Source organism: Nuphar pumila, chromosome 16 (assembly GCF_984573655.1).
Source record: "Nuphar pumila chromosome 16, dmNupPumi1.hap1.1, whole genome shotgun sequence".
Taxonomy (NCBI): Eukaryota; Viridiplantae; Streptophyta; class Magnoliopsida; order Nymphaeales; family Nymphaeaceae; genus Nuphar; species Nuphar pumila.
In genome coordinates, this window is record NC_143264.1 from 75,626,513 (window position 1) to 75,643,761 (window position 17,249).

The 17,249-nt window shown below is 40.0% G+C and overlaps 2 protein-coding genes across 3 annotated transcripts; one reads left to right on the plus strand and one right to left on the minus strand.

The window, feature by feature from the left end:
- Positions 1-735: 735 nt before the first annotated feature.
- LOC149813655 (MND1-interacting protein 1-like) lies at positions 736-4,546 on the plus strand. Of its 2 annotated transcripts, XM_089990852.1 has the most exons (3): positions 774-1,036; positions 1,349-3,156; positions 3,922-4,546. In XM_089990852.1, exons 2-3 carry the CDS (start codon positions 1,402-1,404, stop codon positions 4,435-4,437), a joined length of 2,271 nt encoding a protein of 756 aa, XP_089846978.1. In that variant the 5' UTR covers positions 774-1,036; positions 1,349-1,401; the 3' UTR covers positions 4,438-4,546. The 2 variants fall into 2 exon arrangements, with proteins under 2 accessions (XP_089846976.1, XP_089846978.1); XM_089990850.1 differs by having other exon boundaries at positions 736-3,156.
- Positions 4,547-5,644: 1,098 nt separating this feature from the next.
- On the minus strand, positions 5,645-16,742 carry LOC149813656 (protein phosphatase 2C 29-like). Its single transcript, XM_089991349.1, has 4 exons — positions 14,364-16,742; positions 13,434-13,547; positions 12,834-13,098; positions 5,645-6,490 (listed from the first exon to the last, which is right to left on the minus strand). Exons 1-4 carry the CDS (start codon positions 16,449-16,451, stop codon positions 6,366-6,368), a joined length of 2,592 nt encoding a protein of 863 aa, XP_089847475.1. The 5' UTR covers positions 16,452-16,742; the 3' UTR covers positions 5,645-6,365.
- Between the last annotated feature and the right edge of the window lie 507 nt (positions 16,743-17,249).

Sequence of the window (17,249 nt, forward strand, 5' to 3'; positions counted from 1 at the left end):
GTTTTTTTACCATAATCAATTTGGGTGTCATTTGTTTAACCCATACCAAAACTTTGGTGGGCAATTGAAAACTCCTAAAGTTTGGTGTGCATGTGAATTAGGCTGAAAGCTTTGGTGGGTATTTTAAAAATACTTGGTCTAACAACTGCTAGATTTTATCCGATATCCGATCGAATTCGATTCCCTTTAGTCGCATTTGGTAAGCCAAAATCATATGGAACTACAATCTAGTGCGGATATGGTTTTGATTTTTTGTTATCCGAATCTCTGTTGACATGTAAAAAAGCAGATCTGACATGAGTTTTTCAGCATCTAACTCCTTAATCCGTTTAGCCAACCACCAGTTAATCAAATATGGTATTGACCACATCTGATCCAAACCTGAACTGTTTGCATCGGGCACTCCATCAAAATGAATTGCAGTGGCGTCCAAAAATTTACCTGGTACATGTAAAGTACCGAAGCCCATGCACATTCAGACTGAAACTTGGTAAGAAAGAATCCATATCAGATTCGGATCCAATTTACCATTTTCACATGCTAGTACACCATCAGTTTCGGTTTGGATTGAGATATGAAAATCCATAATCAGATCCGATTGCTATGTTAATTGGATCCAGAAGGGGCTTCTCATATCTAAAACAACCACTAGCCAGTAATCAATGATTCGGATATCAACCCAGACCCGAACCATGGACATTCAAGCCAATTAACCTACGAAGGTGAGCAGGCGGAGGTGGGATTTTTAAAGTTCCCGTTTGGGTTGTCTTCTTTGGATCACCATCTGAGCGTCATCTTCCCAAGAAGCTTCTTCGTTTACTGTGCTTTTCCTTCTCCTATCCAGTTCTTCCTTTTCCCAATTTTGGGTATTCCCAGATTTTCTTTGCTTTCTTTGCATAAATTGCCGAGCACCCATTTTTCATCGGCTCTCATTGTATTCTTCTTGGAACTCTGTTGTTGGAGAGGAAATAGGGTTCTCAGACTCAAGAAGTGGAGAGAGGGAGAGGGAGAGAACTGAATCTCTCAGCAAACGCTTGTAAGTCTCCTCCTTAACGCCGTTAATTGATCAACTGAAGCTGATTCGTGATATTATGAATCGATCGTTAGTAGTTTCTTTCATTAATTATCTCTGTTTCTGATCTTCCTTAAGTTCAGGATCGCAATTGTGGGTGTTGGTGTTTTGTTTATCTCACTTATCGTGTAATTTGATCACTTAGGTCTTTTTGTTATCGTTAGAAATTGCATAAATTTCGATTCAAACCTGAAATTCTTTTGGTAATTGTCATCTGAACCATGGTTTCTCCTTCTTTTGATAGTGGCTTTTGATTGTGTTTGAGTTTTTTCTTAGTGGGCAATCCAAAGGGAGTGTCAGATTTTGATTCTGAATCTTCTGATTCTGAAATGACTAATGATGGGGAGGAGACCATGGGAATCAGTAGGGAGATTAAGCCTGGTATGGGCTTAATGAATGAGAGAGATGGTAACGTTCTCGATGAATCATGCTCAGTCTGCAGTAAGTGTTCATCGGATTGCCGTGAGATGGATGGAAGTGAGTGGGGAATCTGTACTGAACAACAATTAGAGGAATTGTTGTTGAAGAATTTGGAATTCCTTTACAATGAAGCTATAGGCAAGATTGTGTCTTTGGGATATGATGAGGATGTTTCGTTGAAGGCGGTATTGAGAAACGGGCATTGTTACGGGAACGGGGATGTGCTACCGAACATCATTCACAATTCATTGACGTACTTGAATAACGGTGTTAAAGGTGGTCTAGAGGAGTCTGCTTTCGTTTTTGGAGAGTTGAAACAACTGGTGGGGTATTCGTTAGCCCGGATGGTGTGTTTGCTTCAGCAAGTTAGGCCCCAGTTGAGTAAAGGGGATGCAATGTGGTGCCTCCTAATGAGCGATCTCCATGTTGGTCGGGCGAGTGCATTGGAATTTCCATTGCCTCCATCTGAAAAAGATGGAGAAATTGGTGATGGTGCAGAAGAGGGAAACCCCTTACTGTTGCCGAGGGGTGTTTCAGTTCCTGTACCCATTCGTCCTTCTTTAAATTTGGTGCCTGGAGCTGAAGCGTCTGAGCCTTGCAAAGCGTATGGTGGATTGGGGTTTGGAGACGAAGGTTTAACCATCAGTGGATTCGTGAATAACATAGATGCTACAAACTTGACTTCTACAATGATCAATACTGATGTACTTCTGAACAGCTTGAACATGTCACCTGTGAAATTGTCAATGTTAACAAGGAACTCTGCTACAATGTTTTCTTCTGGTGTTTCAGAAATCTCAAAAGCCCCTGGACACACTCCTCTCAATTCTTCCTCAGGTTGCTTGCATCCTTCAATCACTTCTTGCATGCACCATAAAGGGAATACTGGGATCAGTGGGCTATCAGAATGTGCTAGTTTACTGAAGCCCCAACCAGGTATCATGTATGAGAGCACTTGTGCTGCGCACATGATGACCGGTCCTGCAAGCTCTGAACCGCCTCTTGGAACTGATTCTGTATCTCAAATTTCCCCTGAACATTGTGAAAAATCCAGGGAGTCTGGTAACCCTGATGTTGTAACTTCCATTGTGGGTAATCTGGAAAACATGCATCTTGATGAAAAGCCTGATGGAGCAGTCGACCAAAGAGAGGAAATGATTTTCAAATTGACACACCAAATAGAAATGCTGGAGAGGCAATTGCAAGAGAGAATTGAGTGGGCTCAAAAGAAAGCATTGCAAGCTGCTAAAAAGCTAAGCAGTGATCTCACCGAGCTTAAGATGTTGAGAATGGAAAGGGAAGAAATTTTACAGCAGAAGAATAAACAGGCACTTGAGGATGTAACCATGAAGAAGCTCTCTGAACTGGAAGGTGCTTTAAAGAAGGCAAGCGTTCAAGTTGATCGTGCCAATGCAGCTGTAAAACGTCTTGAAACGGAGAATGCAGAAATCAGGGCTGAAATGGTTGCTGCAAAATTAAGCGCAGCTGAGTCTGTTAAAACATGTTTAGAGGTTGAGAAGCGAGAGAAAAAATGCCAGAAGAAACTCTTAGCATGGGAGAAGCAGAAAGCTAAGCTGCAGGAGGAGGTGGCCGAGGAGAAACTGAAGAATAGCAATCTGCACCAACAGTTGCAGCTCATCAAGGAGGCACAGAAAGAAGCTGAGGTTAGCAAGAAGCAATATTTCTGTGCTACCATTGTTTTTTATTTTTAAAATTTCTCTGTATTTGGTGTGCTGCAATTGTAATGCCAATCGAGACCCAAGGGGTTTGGCATAGTGGGATGGGATCTAGACTGTTTGATGGGCAGTCTAGGTTCAAATCACATGGGCGTCACCCCCTTGCGTAAGCCGAAGCTTGGTGACTCCCTGGGGCCGAGGGGTAAGCCCTAGGAGTTTTACGCTGACAGGATAGCAACCGTACAGCAGGCTGAGCCAGCGTGGCTAGGCCTCTGCTCTTGGGAGGGCTTCTCCAAGTAAAAAAAAACTGTAATGCCAATTTTTTTTTGGATTTATAACCCGAAGAAACCGCACCTGGCATGAAGACCTGGTCGTGCTGGCTCAGCCTGTGATACCTACGGTCGTCGTGCCGGCAGCGTAAAACTCGGAGGCCAGGACCCCTGCCCCCAGGGCCTATGCTACATGTTGGCTTGCCCAGAGGGGCGACACCCATGGGAATCGAACCTTGACTGCCCGTCTAGCAGCCAAGGCCCCACTACGCCAACCCCCTTGGGGTCTGAAATGCCAATTGAATTGGTCATCTTTTGAAATTGATATACATTGATGAGTTGCTCTGTCTCTTGCTTCTTGCTCTCTTCCCTTCTCCTCTCAAAAATATATGCAATCTCATTTCTATTGTGAGTAGATAGCATTATGGGGGAAAGATTAATCGATTTTTATTGTACCCGTCTTCTAATAATTGCTTTGTAACAGATGAAGTGGAGGGGTGAAATGGAAGCGAAGGAGCTAGCAATCTCACAAGCAGAGGAGGAAAGAAGAGCCAAGGCAACAACTGAAGTTAATATTACAAGGAGTCAGGTGGCTTTGTGCCGCAAGATTGAAATAGACTTTCAGCGACACAAGGATGACATCCAAAGGCTTGAAGAGGATCTGTCACGACTTAAAGCATCATCGAAATCCAGTCAGCTTAATTGCTTATCAAACATGCAATTCGCATCCAATTCAGATATGGCAGAGAAAGTAAGAGAATCAAATAAAAAGTCCGCCAATGAACTAGAAAAGGTTCAAGAGTCTTGTAAAGAGATAAAGTCTGATAGGGGATGCTTGGTTTGCATGAAGGAGGAGGTTTCTGTAGTATTTCTACCTTGTGCTCATCAGGTTCTTTGTGTTGGTTGCAATGAGGCCCACGAGAAACAGACTAGGAAAAATTGCCCTTCTTGTGATACTGTGATAGAACAGAGGATTCGTGTCTATGGTGTTATCTCTTAGACTTACGAAAGGTTAGTAGGATATGGTGGTGTGCCAGGACATTATATAGCTAAATTTGTGGTGAATGTACATCGTCTGCTAAATAAATGCAGTGTTTTTTCAGTTGAAACATCCTTTCAATTTTTTATACAATTTGACCATCTTTTTGGGCATGACTAGAGAAAAAATAAAGCGATATTTCTATCTCAATATGTTGACATTTCATTATGGTGCCGATCAACTGAAGCTGTGTGTGTGTGTGTGTGTGTATTGGATGTAATGAAATTTCATAATACTGTTTTTTTCATAGACAAGCTGGGGGATAACCCCTGCAAGATTCAAATCCGAGAATCTTCGGTTATAAGTGCGTCCCAATCATCTATCTATGTCACTCGGCCCCAAAATTTCATAAGTTTTAACATAGGAAGGTGTAAAAAAAATGCGTCATCCACTGTTCACATCTAGCTTATGCTAGAAGCCAATAAAGACGACCATGAAATAGGAAATTTCTTGAAGGCTCCAAAACTGTATCTGAAAGGTTTCTTCAAGGATTGCTTATCCAAAAAAAGTTTCACCAAGGTTTTGTGCATCTTTAGCAGAACATCCCAATACCAATGATCTGGATTTTTTTTTATCTGGAAGTTACTACCTAAGTTGCTGCAAACTTCAAAAGTCGCGGTTTTTCCTTCATGTGGGTCTTACCTTCTCACCTCTGATCTTAGATCAGAAGGGTCAAAATGCACCCTGTGGGTAAGCCAAGAAGTTGATAAAAACCATTTAAGAATGTTGCTAGAAGTAATCATTTTTTTTGAGAGAAGTTATTTATCAGTTGAAGACAGCTGACTACACCTAGAAATCGAGAGAGACAGATCAACCACTTGCCAGAAACGGCGAAGTTAGCATTCATGTGCTATGACTTTACTCAGTACAACAATTGCTCGAATTTAAAGAACTTTGGAGGAAAATGAAAAGGATTTCTCATGCAACTGCACATGAATATCGTATTCAAGCTCTCATTCACACCAGACCCAAGGGGATAGCCTAGTTGGAACGAGCCTCGGTTGTCAGACGAGCAGCCGTGGTTCGATTCCCCTGGGCATTATTCCCCTTGAGTAAACTGAATCTGGTGGCTCCCTAGGGTCGAGGGGTGTGCCCGGGTTTACACCCCTCGGGTGGTTTCCCCATTCCTCTATGAAAAAAAAGCTCACTCACCAAAAAAAAGAAAGAATAGCAAAAGTCGTATTCATTTATATTTGAACTGAAAAATTCTCTACAACTGTAATTGGTAAATTTACCTTGATTGCTTACTATTTGTATCCTATTAAATTTCCCCAATCTTGTACATGGGTAGACCGTATTTTTCACCCTTTCATATAAAAACTCTACACAGGCCTTGACACAAAGGAAGATAATTCAGAAAGGAAAAGGAAGATAGAAAACCAGAGGTGGGGAACCAAAATAATTCCCCTCTGAAAACTGCCTTACTCATAACATTTGACAAACAGGAATTGCTGAAGATCAGCATCGCTCAGCATTTGGAATCACTGAACCAAAAAAGAATACCCAAGACGAGTAACCACACAGCACTCATTGCCTCTTCATATTTCCAAGAAGCTTCCTTCAAGTGAATCAGATTGATACATGCACTGTGATTCCAATCTAACATAAAGGCTCTGATAGCAAGTCTCAAGTCTGTGAAGGTAGGCAGCTGAACAGACTAGTTTTTCAGATTCCATTGCATTTTTCTTGCCACAGGTGTGATCATTCCAACGGTAGCTTCCATACCACTGGGCATGAAAACAAAGAATTTTAGAGAGCAGGTCAGTCGGGCAATACAAACTGAATAAACCAGATGTTTCCCAGACTTCAGGCTTGTTGGCAATGCCAAATCAGTAGATGCCAGTCACTGAATCATGAAGAACCCACTAGAAGATGCTATCTGCTGATAGTCACAAGTACTTCCCTGAGGACTTCCATATTCTTCCTTCAAGAGATATTACCATGACTGTAACATCATCATGGTATTTCCTGCGGTCCCCTTGTGGTATATCCAATAACTCATGGAATTCCATACCTGAAAGAAAGGGATGTCAATGCCGGCTAACAGAACCAGTGGCTGATACTAGGAATTCAGAATCTTGACTCGATGGCAGTTGGATTGACAGACCAATCAGAGGCAAAAGCTATGCATTTTACCAAAATAGAAAAGCAGCACAAGCTGACTTGGAATACAGATGTCAAGTAGCCAAGTCTCAAGCTGAATTCATACTTATTCATCCCTAGCGTAAGTCAAACCTTCAATTTCAAACATCACATGGTAGAAACAGACTAGAAAGGTTCCATTGTCATTATAATTGCTGATTAGCTTTAAACTTCTTAAAACTTGTGTATCATGTGATGCATTTATGTACACCAGAGAATTACAATAGATATTTACTCAAAAATCATAATGGGATAACTAAACAAACATGTGATATAGGTCCATCAAAGTGGTAGATTCAGCGAGTACTGATCAGAATGAATAAAATATCCTTTGTAATATAGTTAGGGATCAGCATAAGAAAATGTATAAATTCATTTAAGGCAGAGGCTGCTGGTACACACATTGTTATGGGTGAATTTGTGTGTCAGCGCAGCTGCTGATCTTCTGTATCTCTAAAACCCACAAGAGACTCAGGGATTCTGAAAGAAAGTGGAGGAAGAATATTTGTAGAAGCATGCACCAAAATTGTTCCTCAAGTTTATTAAATCTGGTTATGGATTACTTATTTATTTTTCTCAAAGTGGAAGTGCCAAAAACTTGAGTTTCCTGGTTTTTTCACCCCAAATAGCAACAACTGGGTTCATTGGAATCTCTTGAGTAACTCAAACATCTTTAAGTTAAAACATGTGTCATACCCGATAAAGGGTATTCTTGTATTTCTGCCCAATAGGGGCATTTCAGTCATTTTCATTTATATTAGTTTATTTTTCTTTTTTTCTTTTTTTTCTTTTTTATTTTTTATGGGATTGCATTGGGGGTCCCAACTAAGAGTCGTTGGGGGCTCCCAACGGCTCTTAGTGGGAGCCCCCAAATGGTCTCCCTTTTAGTTGTATAAATAGGGGTGTTCACCTCTTTGTAAAATGGGCTTTTCCAAGCCCTTATGCTCAATAACATTCTTTGTTTATTTGTAAGCCCTTTGTTGGCTTTTGTATTTGTCCCTTGTGGACTTGTTCATTGTGATTGCACTTGTGGGTGTCCGTTATAGGACATTGGGCATGCTTTAGCATTCCCTATATCTATTTTCGCTTACTTTATTACATGGTATCAAAGCAAAGTTGTGCTCTTGATTCTTGTTAAAGTTGTATTTGCTGCTCCTATCTCTTAATCACCATGATGGAAGGTGAACAAAAGATAGATCTTTCTTTCAAGCTAAATGGTTCAAACTATTTATAATGGGCATCCGCTATGGAGAACAACCTCCAAGGCAAAAAGCTTTGGGGTAACGTGATGGGCACCGTTCTGGAACCTCAACTTCAACTTACCAAAACGGAAGGAGATCAAGAAAAGGCTTTGGAAGGAGGTGCATGAATCAAGGCGATTGAAGAATATCGATCCAAGATTGAGGATTGGGAGAGTAAACATGCAAAGATACTTGCATGGTTTATGAACAATGTGGAGTTAAAAATTTGTGCAAACAATGCCAAATTCCGTAAAGCTAACGAGGCATGGTTCTTCATGAAAGGTATGTATACTAAAAAAGACCTCGCTAGACAATTCTTTTTTTAAAATAAGATTCACACCATTAAACAAGGGGAAATGTGTGTCCGTAACTACTTTAGCTCTCTTAGTCTCTTATGGGATGAGCTTTCTCTCCTAGAACCCAAGTGGGTGGCTAGTGAAGATGTAAAGCTTAGAAGAGAACAAATGAAAAAAGAACACTTTTTTCAATTTTTACATGAGCTTAAGCCCGATTATGAGCAAGTTAGATCTTCTCTCCTCCATAGATCTAAGCATCTTCCTCTAGAAGATGTGGTTGCAGAAATATATCAAGAAGAAACTCGTCTTGGCATGATAAAAAGAGGAGATGAAATCTTAGCCGTATCCAAAACCGACAACCATGTTAAGCCTTACAAGCCTCCACATTTTGGGAGGCAAAATAGCTATAATGGTAACTATAAGAAGGTCATATGCCATTATTGTCAAGAACAGGGACACATAAGACCTAATTGTCCCAAGATAAATGAAGCTCTCAAACCTAGAGTTGCTTCCGTTGAAGAAACCACACCAAGGAAGGATGATTCATCCAAAAGAAAAGATTCTTTTTCTCTTGCTCAACTATCGGAAGCGCTTCAAATTCTGCTCAAATCTTCATCTACATCCGGTGTCGCCATTGCCTCTTCCTCTCCTCTAGGTATGTCTTCTTGGATCCTTGACTCAGGAGCTTCTTTTCATATGACACCAGATGAAAATAGGCTATCCGACTTATGTTCTAATTCAAAAACCTCCTATGTTTCAACTGCCGATGGAACATTTTTACAAATCAAAAGTGTAGAAACATTAAGCTCTTTTAAAAAATTTCTCGTGTCAAATGTTAGAGTTGTTCCACAACTAAATTTAAACCTTCTCTCCGTTTCTCAAATTTTCGATCATGGATGTGAAATCTCCTTATCAAATAAGGGATGCTCTGTGTAGGATCTTCGGTTCGGGAAGTAGATTGGGCAAGGCTATAGGAGGGGGGATCTCTATTACATGAACTACTTGAAACTCCCCACCAACTCTTTTTGTAATTATGTCCAAGATAAAAACTTTGAGACTTGGCACAAAAGACTTAGACATCCAAGTTTCTCAAAAAAGTATTCTTTTCCCTTTGAGAAAAAATTTTGTAATGAGAATTTTTTTTTTTGTAAGGATTGTATTTTTGAAAAAATGAAATCCATTCTTTTTCCCAATAAAATTTTTGTGTCTAAGAGGCCTTTTGAATTATTTCATTCGGATGTATAGGGTCTTCTCCTGTCATATCAAAAGGAGGATATTCATATTATGTTATTTTTATTGATGACTTTACTAGATATGTGTGGATTTATTTTCTTAACTTAAAATCCGATGTCTTCTCATTCTTTAAGAAATTTCATATGATTGTCAAAAATCAATTTTTAAGTAATATCTCTATCCTTAGGTCCGATTCGGGTGGAGAATACTTGTCAAAAGAGTTTCAAAATTATCTTGAAACCAATAAAATTTTCCATAAAAAATTTTGTCCTAGAACTCCTCAACAAAATGGTTTAGCAAAAAGAAAACATAGACACATTTTGGAAACTACTAGGACTCTCCTTATTTCAAAAGAAATTCCAAAAAGTTTTTGGGCGGAAGCTCTAACATCTATTTAGTTGATAAATAGAATGATCTCATCATCTTTGCAAAATATATCTCCCTATGAAAAACTATTTGAAAGAATACCCGATTTCAATAGGTTAAGAATTTTTTGTTGTAAATATTTTGTTCTTTCACATAAAAAAGATAAATTATCACCAAAAGTTATTGAATGTGTATTCTTAGGTTATGGAGAAAATAAAAAAAGATTTAGATGCTTCGACTCCAAAAATAACAAACTGTATGTGTTTAAAGATGTAACCTTTTTAGAAAATGAAAATGGTTTTAAGAAAACTAAAGACATTAATGAAAGAGAATATGCTTTCTTGTTTGATCTTCTTCCTCAAGAAGAAGAGATTCCTAATGAAAATTCGGTGAATGACCAAGAGGACACTCCTCTTAACAATATTGAAAATGAAAATGTTGATGAAAACAATGTCAGTAATAGTAGACCAATTCAAACCTATATTCGGCGTGGTCAACAAGTTCCCATGAATGCATTGGAAAAATACTCCTAGGATTCTAGCATAGAGGAAACTTCACTTAGAAGATCCAGTCATATCTCCAATCCCCCTAACAGGTTTGTTTCCTATGATTCCTTAACACCAAAATATAGGTCATGTCTAATTGCATTACACTCATCCCATGAACCATCCCACTATAATGAGGCTAAGAATTTTCTCCAATGACTTGAAGCCATGAACTTAGAACTTAGTGCACTTGAAAAAGCAAAAACTTGAGAAATAACTTCGTTACCTATGAGAAAGAAATCTATAGGATGTAGATGGGTCCTTAGAACACTACAAAGCTAGGTTAGTAGCTAAAGGATACTCTCAAGAATACGATATTGATTATGAGAAAACCTTCACCCCGGTGGCTAGAATGACCGGTGTTAGGACTCTTATTGTTGTTGCTTCTATTAAAAAACAGCCTATTTATCAATTAGATGTTAAAAATGTATTTTTAAATGATGAACTAAATGAAGAGGTTTACATGGATCCACCTCCAGGGGTATGTATTGGTAATGACAAAATTCTTAAACTCAACAAAGCTTTATATGGTTTAAAACAAGCCCCAAAAGCTTGGCATGATAAATTTAGCAATGTAATGACACGTTTGGGTTTTCGTTAGTGTTATACTAACACTGCTCTTTTTGTGAAAAGTACATGGTCTTTGGTAGTTATTCTCTTGCTTTACGTAGATGATATGATTATCACCGAAGTGATAAGTAGGGAATTAATGATATCAAGAAAGTTTTAAAAGAAAATTTTGACATGTCTGATCTTGGATTCTTAAGATATTTTTTAGGTATTGAAGTGGCATATTCCCCCAGAGGGTACATTCTTTCTCAAATGAAACTTGCAGCTGACATTTGTTTAAAGTCCGGTATTTTCGATGACAAGAAGACAGAAACCCCCGAAGTTATCAATGCCAAATTAAGATTGAAAGATGAAACTCTTCTTGAAGATCCTACTCCCTACCGTCAACTTGTCGGATCTCTAACATATTTATCCATCACTCGGCCAGACATTGCTCATGCAGTTCATTCAGTCAGTCAGTTTCAACATGCACCTACAACGGTGCACATGAGTGCAGTCTTAAGAATCATCAGATATATTAAAAACACTATAACCAAGGGAGTTTTTCCTTCCTCATCTTCTTCATTTGATTTAATTGCTTATAATGATGCTGATTGAGGAGGAAATCCTAATGATAGAGTCTCAACTATAGGTTTATGTGTGTTTTTAGGTGACTCTATGATTTCCTGGAGATGCAAGCAACACAAAATATCTTTTTCCTCAACAAAAGCTGAATATTGTGCAATGGCCACTACAACCATAGAGCTTGTATAGCTTTGCAGCCTTCTTAGTGATATGAGCATAGTCATCTCTACACCTTCGAAGATGTGTTATGACAATAAAAGCGACATTTATATCACAAGCAACCACACCTTCCACGAGTGTACTAAACACATTGAGATGGACTGTCACTATGTACGTGATGAATATCTAAGAGGGACTATCACATTGTCATACGTTACATCCGAGTACCAGTTGGCGGACTTCTTCACCAAAGCTCTTGCTGCTCCTCGCTTTATTTTTCTACTTAACAAGCTTTCGGTCATCTCCCCGTAAAGTTTGAGGGAGGGTGTTAAAACATGTGTCATACTCGATAAAGGGTATTCTTGTATTTCTGCCCAACAGGGGCATTTCAATCATTTTCATTTATTTTAGTTTCTTTTTTTTCTTTATTTCTTATTTTTATTTTTATTTTTTTATGGGATTGCATTGGGGGTCCCAACTAAGAGTCATTGGGACCCCCAACGGTCATTAATATGATCGTTGGGGTCTCCCAATGACTCTTAGTGGGAGCCCCCCAATGGTCTCCCTTTTAGTTGTATAAATAGGGGTGTTCACCCCTTTGTAAAATAGGTTTTTCCAAGCCCTTATGCTCAATAACATTCTTTGTTTATTTAATCCCTTTGTTGGCTTTTGTATTTGTCCCTTGTGGACTTGTTCATTGTGGTTGCACTTGTGGGTGTCCGTTATAGGACATTGGGCATGCTTTAGCATTCCCTATATCTATTTCCGCTTACTTTATTACACTTTAACAGTTCATCTTTATGATCCACTTTTGGACCTTCCATGAGTTCAACCAATTTGCTTAAGGTATAAATTAAGACTTAACTGAGAAAGAAATTAGTACAGGAGAGGATTCTTCACTACAAGCAATGATTTGGTAATGACATCAGCTTGAATACAATCCATCATGTGAGAACACGATACAAATTCACACTTTACTACCTGTCTTCTATCTTTTCAAGAATGAATATTTCTTTATGTTTTTTAATTGAATGAATATTATATATATGAGTACAAGAATGTAGTATTGTCAAAAAGTAAGATGGTAAACACATTTACTACTACACAATACATTTTACACCATATCCACATTGATTTCATATGCATTTCCACAGCAACATAGGAAAAGGGATATTACTTATCATATTATCAACAGAGATTAAATTTAGAAATTTATACATGGGTTAACAATTTAATCTTACCAGCTTTCTTTGCAGCCTGGTAAAGAAGCTCCTCAATTAAATACTGTGCAGGATCTCCATCAGGAAACTTCTCCATGACATTCTCAACATGAGAAACCACTTCCTGATTACTTAAATACTGATACAGGCCATCAGATGAGAGGACCAAAAATTGGTCGTTTGGACCAAGCCTGTGATGGCGAAGAGAAGGAGAACAGGAAATGTAAGGTGCAGTACCAATATATTCATTCCGGAACATTTCAAGCAATGCGTTATTCAACTTTGCCTGAAAATACATAAACAAATAGTAAGCCATCTAATCTCAGTTGGAAATTTGAAAGGGCAAATGAAGGTAGTTGGCTTCCTTTATCCTACCAAAGACTTCAAAAGTACTGAATTTATGGAATAGGTCACATTTATCACAAAAAAAAACAGTGAATTGATGAGGCAAGCCATTGAAGAAATTTTCAGCGTGAGGAATTGATACCACATAATTTATATATTCCACCGATATTAAGTATTGTACTAGAAAAAAAGGTGATTTAATTTCAGAAAAATAAACTTGACAAGAAGCAATGAGGAACTGATGTTGTCAAGGTAAAGGAGTAGCACTGAAGAAACCTGTTTGAGAAACCCAGCACCAAAGGCCCGGGTAACCTTCAGACGACCCTTCACTCTGTCATTGATAATGCATTGGCTGTCATCTGGATGTTCCCTCTTGATTCTCACTACTTCCTAAAGAAACCACAGGTATCAAATTTGTAGATATGCAATTAACATAAACCGAAATAAACTAATCCACTCCCAACAGTAATCCAATATATCATATTTCATACAGAAAGCAACTAAACTTGGAACCACATTATTTCTATAGGATCTGGAAATGTATGAGTTCATTATATGATTGTAAACATGCACTAGATACACATCAATGGCAAAAGGTAATGCATAAGATCACAACTCAATAACAAAGTATATATCAGGCTTCAGTAGCTTTACCCTTCACAACCCACAGGCACATGAAATAGAAGTTCAGAATCAATAAAATATGCAATTAAACATCATTTAAAAAGAAAAAAATCCTCAGAGTATCGAACTGTAAGAAAATCAAGCCCAGCTAAGAAATAGAGCTAAACACTTTGCAATACCGCAAAGAAAATTTATGATATCAATATTGTTCAACAATAAATATTAATGATTGTTCATTTTCACAAAGTGATAAGTCCACAACTACAAAACTAGGCCACAACCATTAATTACCCATATTTCCGCACATAAATGTCTGAATACTAAGAACATATAGAATGATAACTTGCAACTCAGAGACCAAAAGTAAGCCTTGTTTGGAATGTGATAAGGAGCATACTATAAACTCAAGCCTCCGATGGTTTTCTAATTAAAAGGATATAAAAAAACATCACAACAGAGTTATAGAAAATTTTCCATGAAAAGAAAAAGTCTGCATTCAATAGTCAAGATGTTCAAGAAGTAAATAATAATGTTAAAATGCAATAAAATGCACAAGCATAACCAACCCCACTAAATTCTTACTTCTTCGATGCTGGTACTATGATCGGTGGACAACTGCAAAGCCGTCAACTTCATCTCTTCAGCAGGAAATTCAGCCTCTCCACAATGTAAGCTTCCGCTAAGATCAGAGGCATCTTCAAGGATGCCCTCCAAGGCTGATACACCGTTTTTCTGGTTGTTTGTCATCCTGAAAGAAACATCTAATTCTGGTTGATATTGTGCCACTACAGCGCGACTATCACCAACATTCATCACATACACATCCTCATCCTTCATCAAAACCACCAACAGACAAGAACCCATCAACGCCAGCTCAGGGTTCTGATCAAGTGCCTTGTCCGTCATATCCAGATATGCAAGCTCAGTGGTTTCAAGTGCCTTGGAAAGAGCCTTCAAGACAGCTTGATGATCAACAGGACCAGTCTTGTACTTCCGGAAACTATGCTTCGATCTTTCATCGGCTTGGTTCTCCACCTCAATTTTCTCTTTGTCTAAATCATATGACCAACGGGACGTTCTCCTCTGATTCTCCCTGTGCTTGGTAAAACTAAGCTTAAGCTTAGAGAATAGTAACGATCTCTCCTTTCCGTGCCGATGAGATGAATCAGTGCACGCAATTACCACAGGTGTAGATGCACCATTCCCATCCCGTGCATCCCCTACCTTTGCATCCACTGCTGCTAAAGATGACCCATCACAACCGGTATCCTTAGCTATGGCCTGACCTGCAATGACATTGCCTACACGAAAACCAAAACGACCAGAGCCCCAAAAGTTGAATGCATCATCGTCTTCTTCTGCGAGCAGTTCCCGCAAGAGCTTTCCTCTTTTCACCTCCACTGCCTCTTCTTTGAAGGTCACTCTTTTGACAGACCCATGCAACGTTTTACTACATTCTGCAACCTCAGGTCCTTCACCAGCCGCCCCATTTTCCTGCCTCTCATCACTTCTATCCTTATCCTCCAGGAGATCACCTTCTCCTTTCATCGAACTGCAGCAACCATCATCCTGCAACCTCTTCTCGTCGATTTCCGAAGGTGGGTGATGCTCATTACAGCCTACCACCAAATTCTCCGCCACACCATCCGCCCTTTCACATTCGCCCACCCCTTTTGAAGAAGGATCCTCCCTGATTTCCCAGAACAAGCCCTCCAATTCGTCGAAAACCGCCTTGTAAAGGTTAGACATCAAGAATTCCGGCGCGTCCGGCCCGTTAAAACCATCATAAATCCCAACAAAGAGCCACCCATTCTCCTCGGAGACGACCACATGCACTCTGTCTTCCCCTGCTTTCCCATGAGCCCATTGAAGATTGTCACCAAAATCCCTACTCCCACCTTCCTTTTCCATATAATCGTAGCACCTCCTATTGCTGCAACTGTCGTTACTAATCACATTACCGCTACAAGTAACACCCTCTCTAGACTGATGCAACCCCGCGAAATTAAGCACGGGGAAGACCCAAGGCCTCTTCTTGTCCGAGAAATTCCTACGGAATGCCCTCTTGATCACAACCCCAGATAAACCCTTCCTCTTCTTCTTCTTCAGATAGTACCCGCCCAAAGGGGCCGAGAAATTGATATCATCCGAATTCTCCAACGGCCCAGAGGTCGCGCCTCGCTCCAACGGCCCGGACATGAATCCCCGCTCGAACCTACCGGAATTCCCTAAGTCTTGGCTCTGCTGAACCAGAACCCTAGGGACCGGTTGCAGAGGGATCGAGCTAAAGAACGAGCTGCTAACGAAGAAATTGTCGCCGTTCTTACCACCATCAATGTACCCACAATCAGAGGAGAGGCCAAAACCACCACCACCACCACCGTCGTGGTCGGCGCGGCCCTGGGAGAAGACGGCGATGGGGACGGAGGAGTTGGCGCTGACGGAAGCGCCGGAGATCGAGCGGAAGGTGGTCTCGGCGGCGGCAGCGCCGAAGCGGCCGGAGGCGGAGGGGGAAAAGCAGGTGGAATTGGAGGCGGAGAGGAGGCGAGGGCCGTGGCGGATGTAGCAGAATGAGTGGCCGAGAGTCTCGTCGAGGGGCTCCTCCGAGAATATGAGTTCGGGGCGGCCGCCTCTGATGCAGGGGAGGAGGACGGATATGCCGTTGCCCATCTCGTTCAGAGTTTGATTATCCGCTTCTCCAGAGTTTCCTCTCTCTCTCTCTCTCTCTCTCTCTCTCTCTATATATATATATATATATATATATATATATATATATATATCCTCTCCTCTCCCTCTCTCTTCCTTCTGAGCAAGGTGGGTTGCAGGAGTTCCAATGGCGGATTAGAGTTACAGTTAGGTTTTAGAGAGAGAGAGAGGTTTTGATTGTTGTTTTAGGCTTTTGTTTTCGAACTCCAAAACCGCTCTCTCTCTCTCTGAGAGGCTGAGCCCTGTTGCTATTGCTCTGACTTGTATCCAATTCTGCAATTTTCTCTTTTTTTATTAGTTTTTCATATGTTCTTTTTCAAAATATTTGGTGGGGTCAGAGCATGCCCACCGAGATCCTTCGGCCATGTCATCTCCACGACAGCATGTAGTGTCCAGGTAGACACTTCCTTGATGATGTGGAGTTAAGGCCTTTCGCTTGGCTTAGATTAGCTTTGCCTGGCGTTTGAATACACCCATTTATCTAGATAAACGGGATGAGTTCGGATAAAAATGGGATAATAAGGTAGGATTCTATTATATAGCATAATGGAAAATATTCAGCTTGTCTTGTTTTTCTAGAAGAGACAAGTGGGTGTATCCAAACACCCTCTATAGTGTGAGCTTTGCCATTGTTTGGGACCTAGGCGTTGGGAACTTGGGATGAGATTTGAGGACCTGGGTTGAAGTTTATGTTTGTTGAGGATCTGGCCTTTGATGCAGGGGCGGGATATGATTCGGGTTCATTAAATAAATTTGGATCCA

Bases quoted from the DNA above. Each gene is read 5' to 3' on its own strand.
- LOC149813656 (XM_089991349.1), bottom strand. From the start codon at position 16,451: ATGGGCAACGGCATATCCGTCCTCCTCCCCTGCATCAGAGGCGGCCGC. The intron at 13,548-14,363 runs GTAAGAATTTAG...TGGTTTCTTTAG, and splicing joins ATAGTACCAGCATCGAAGAA to GAAGTAGTGAGAATCAAGAG. The intron at 6,491-12,833 runs GTAAGATTAAAT...CCTTTCTTTCAG, and splicing joins CCAGGCTGCAAAGAAAGCTG to GTATGGAATTCCATGAGTTA.
- LOC149813655 (XM_089990850.1), top strand. From the start codon at position 1,402: ATGACTAATGATGGGGAGGAGACCATGGGAATCAGTAGGGAGATTAAG. The intron at 3,157-3,921 runs GTTAGCAAGAAG...GCTTTGTAACAG, and splicing joins AGGCACAGAAAGAAGCTGAG to ATGAAGTGGAGGGGTGAAAT.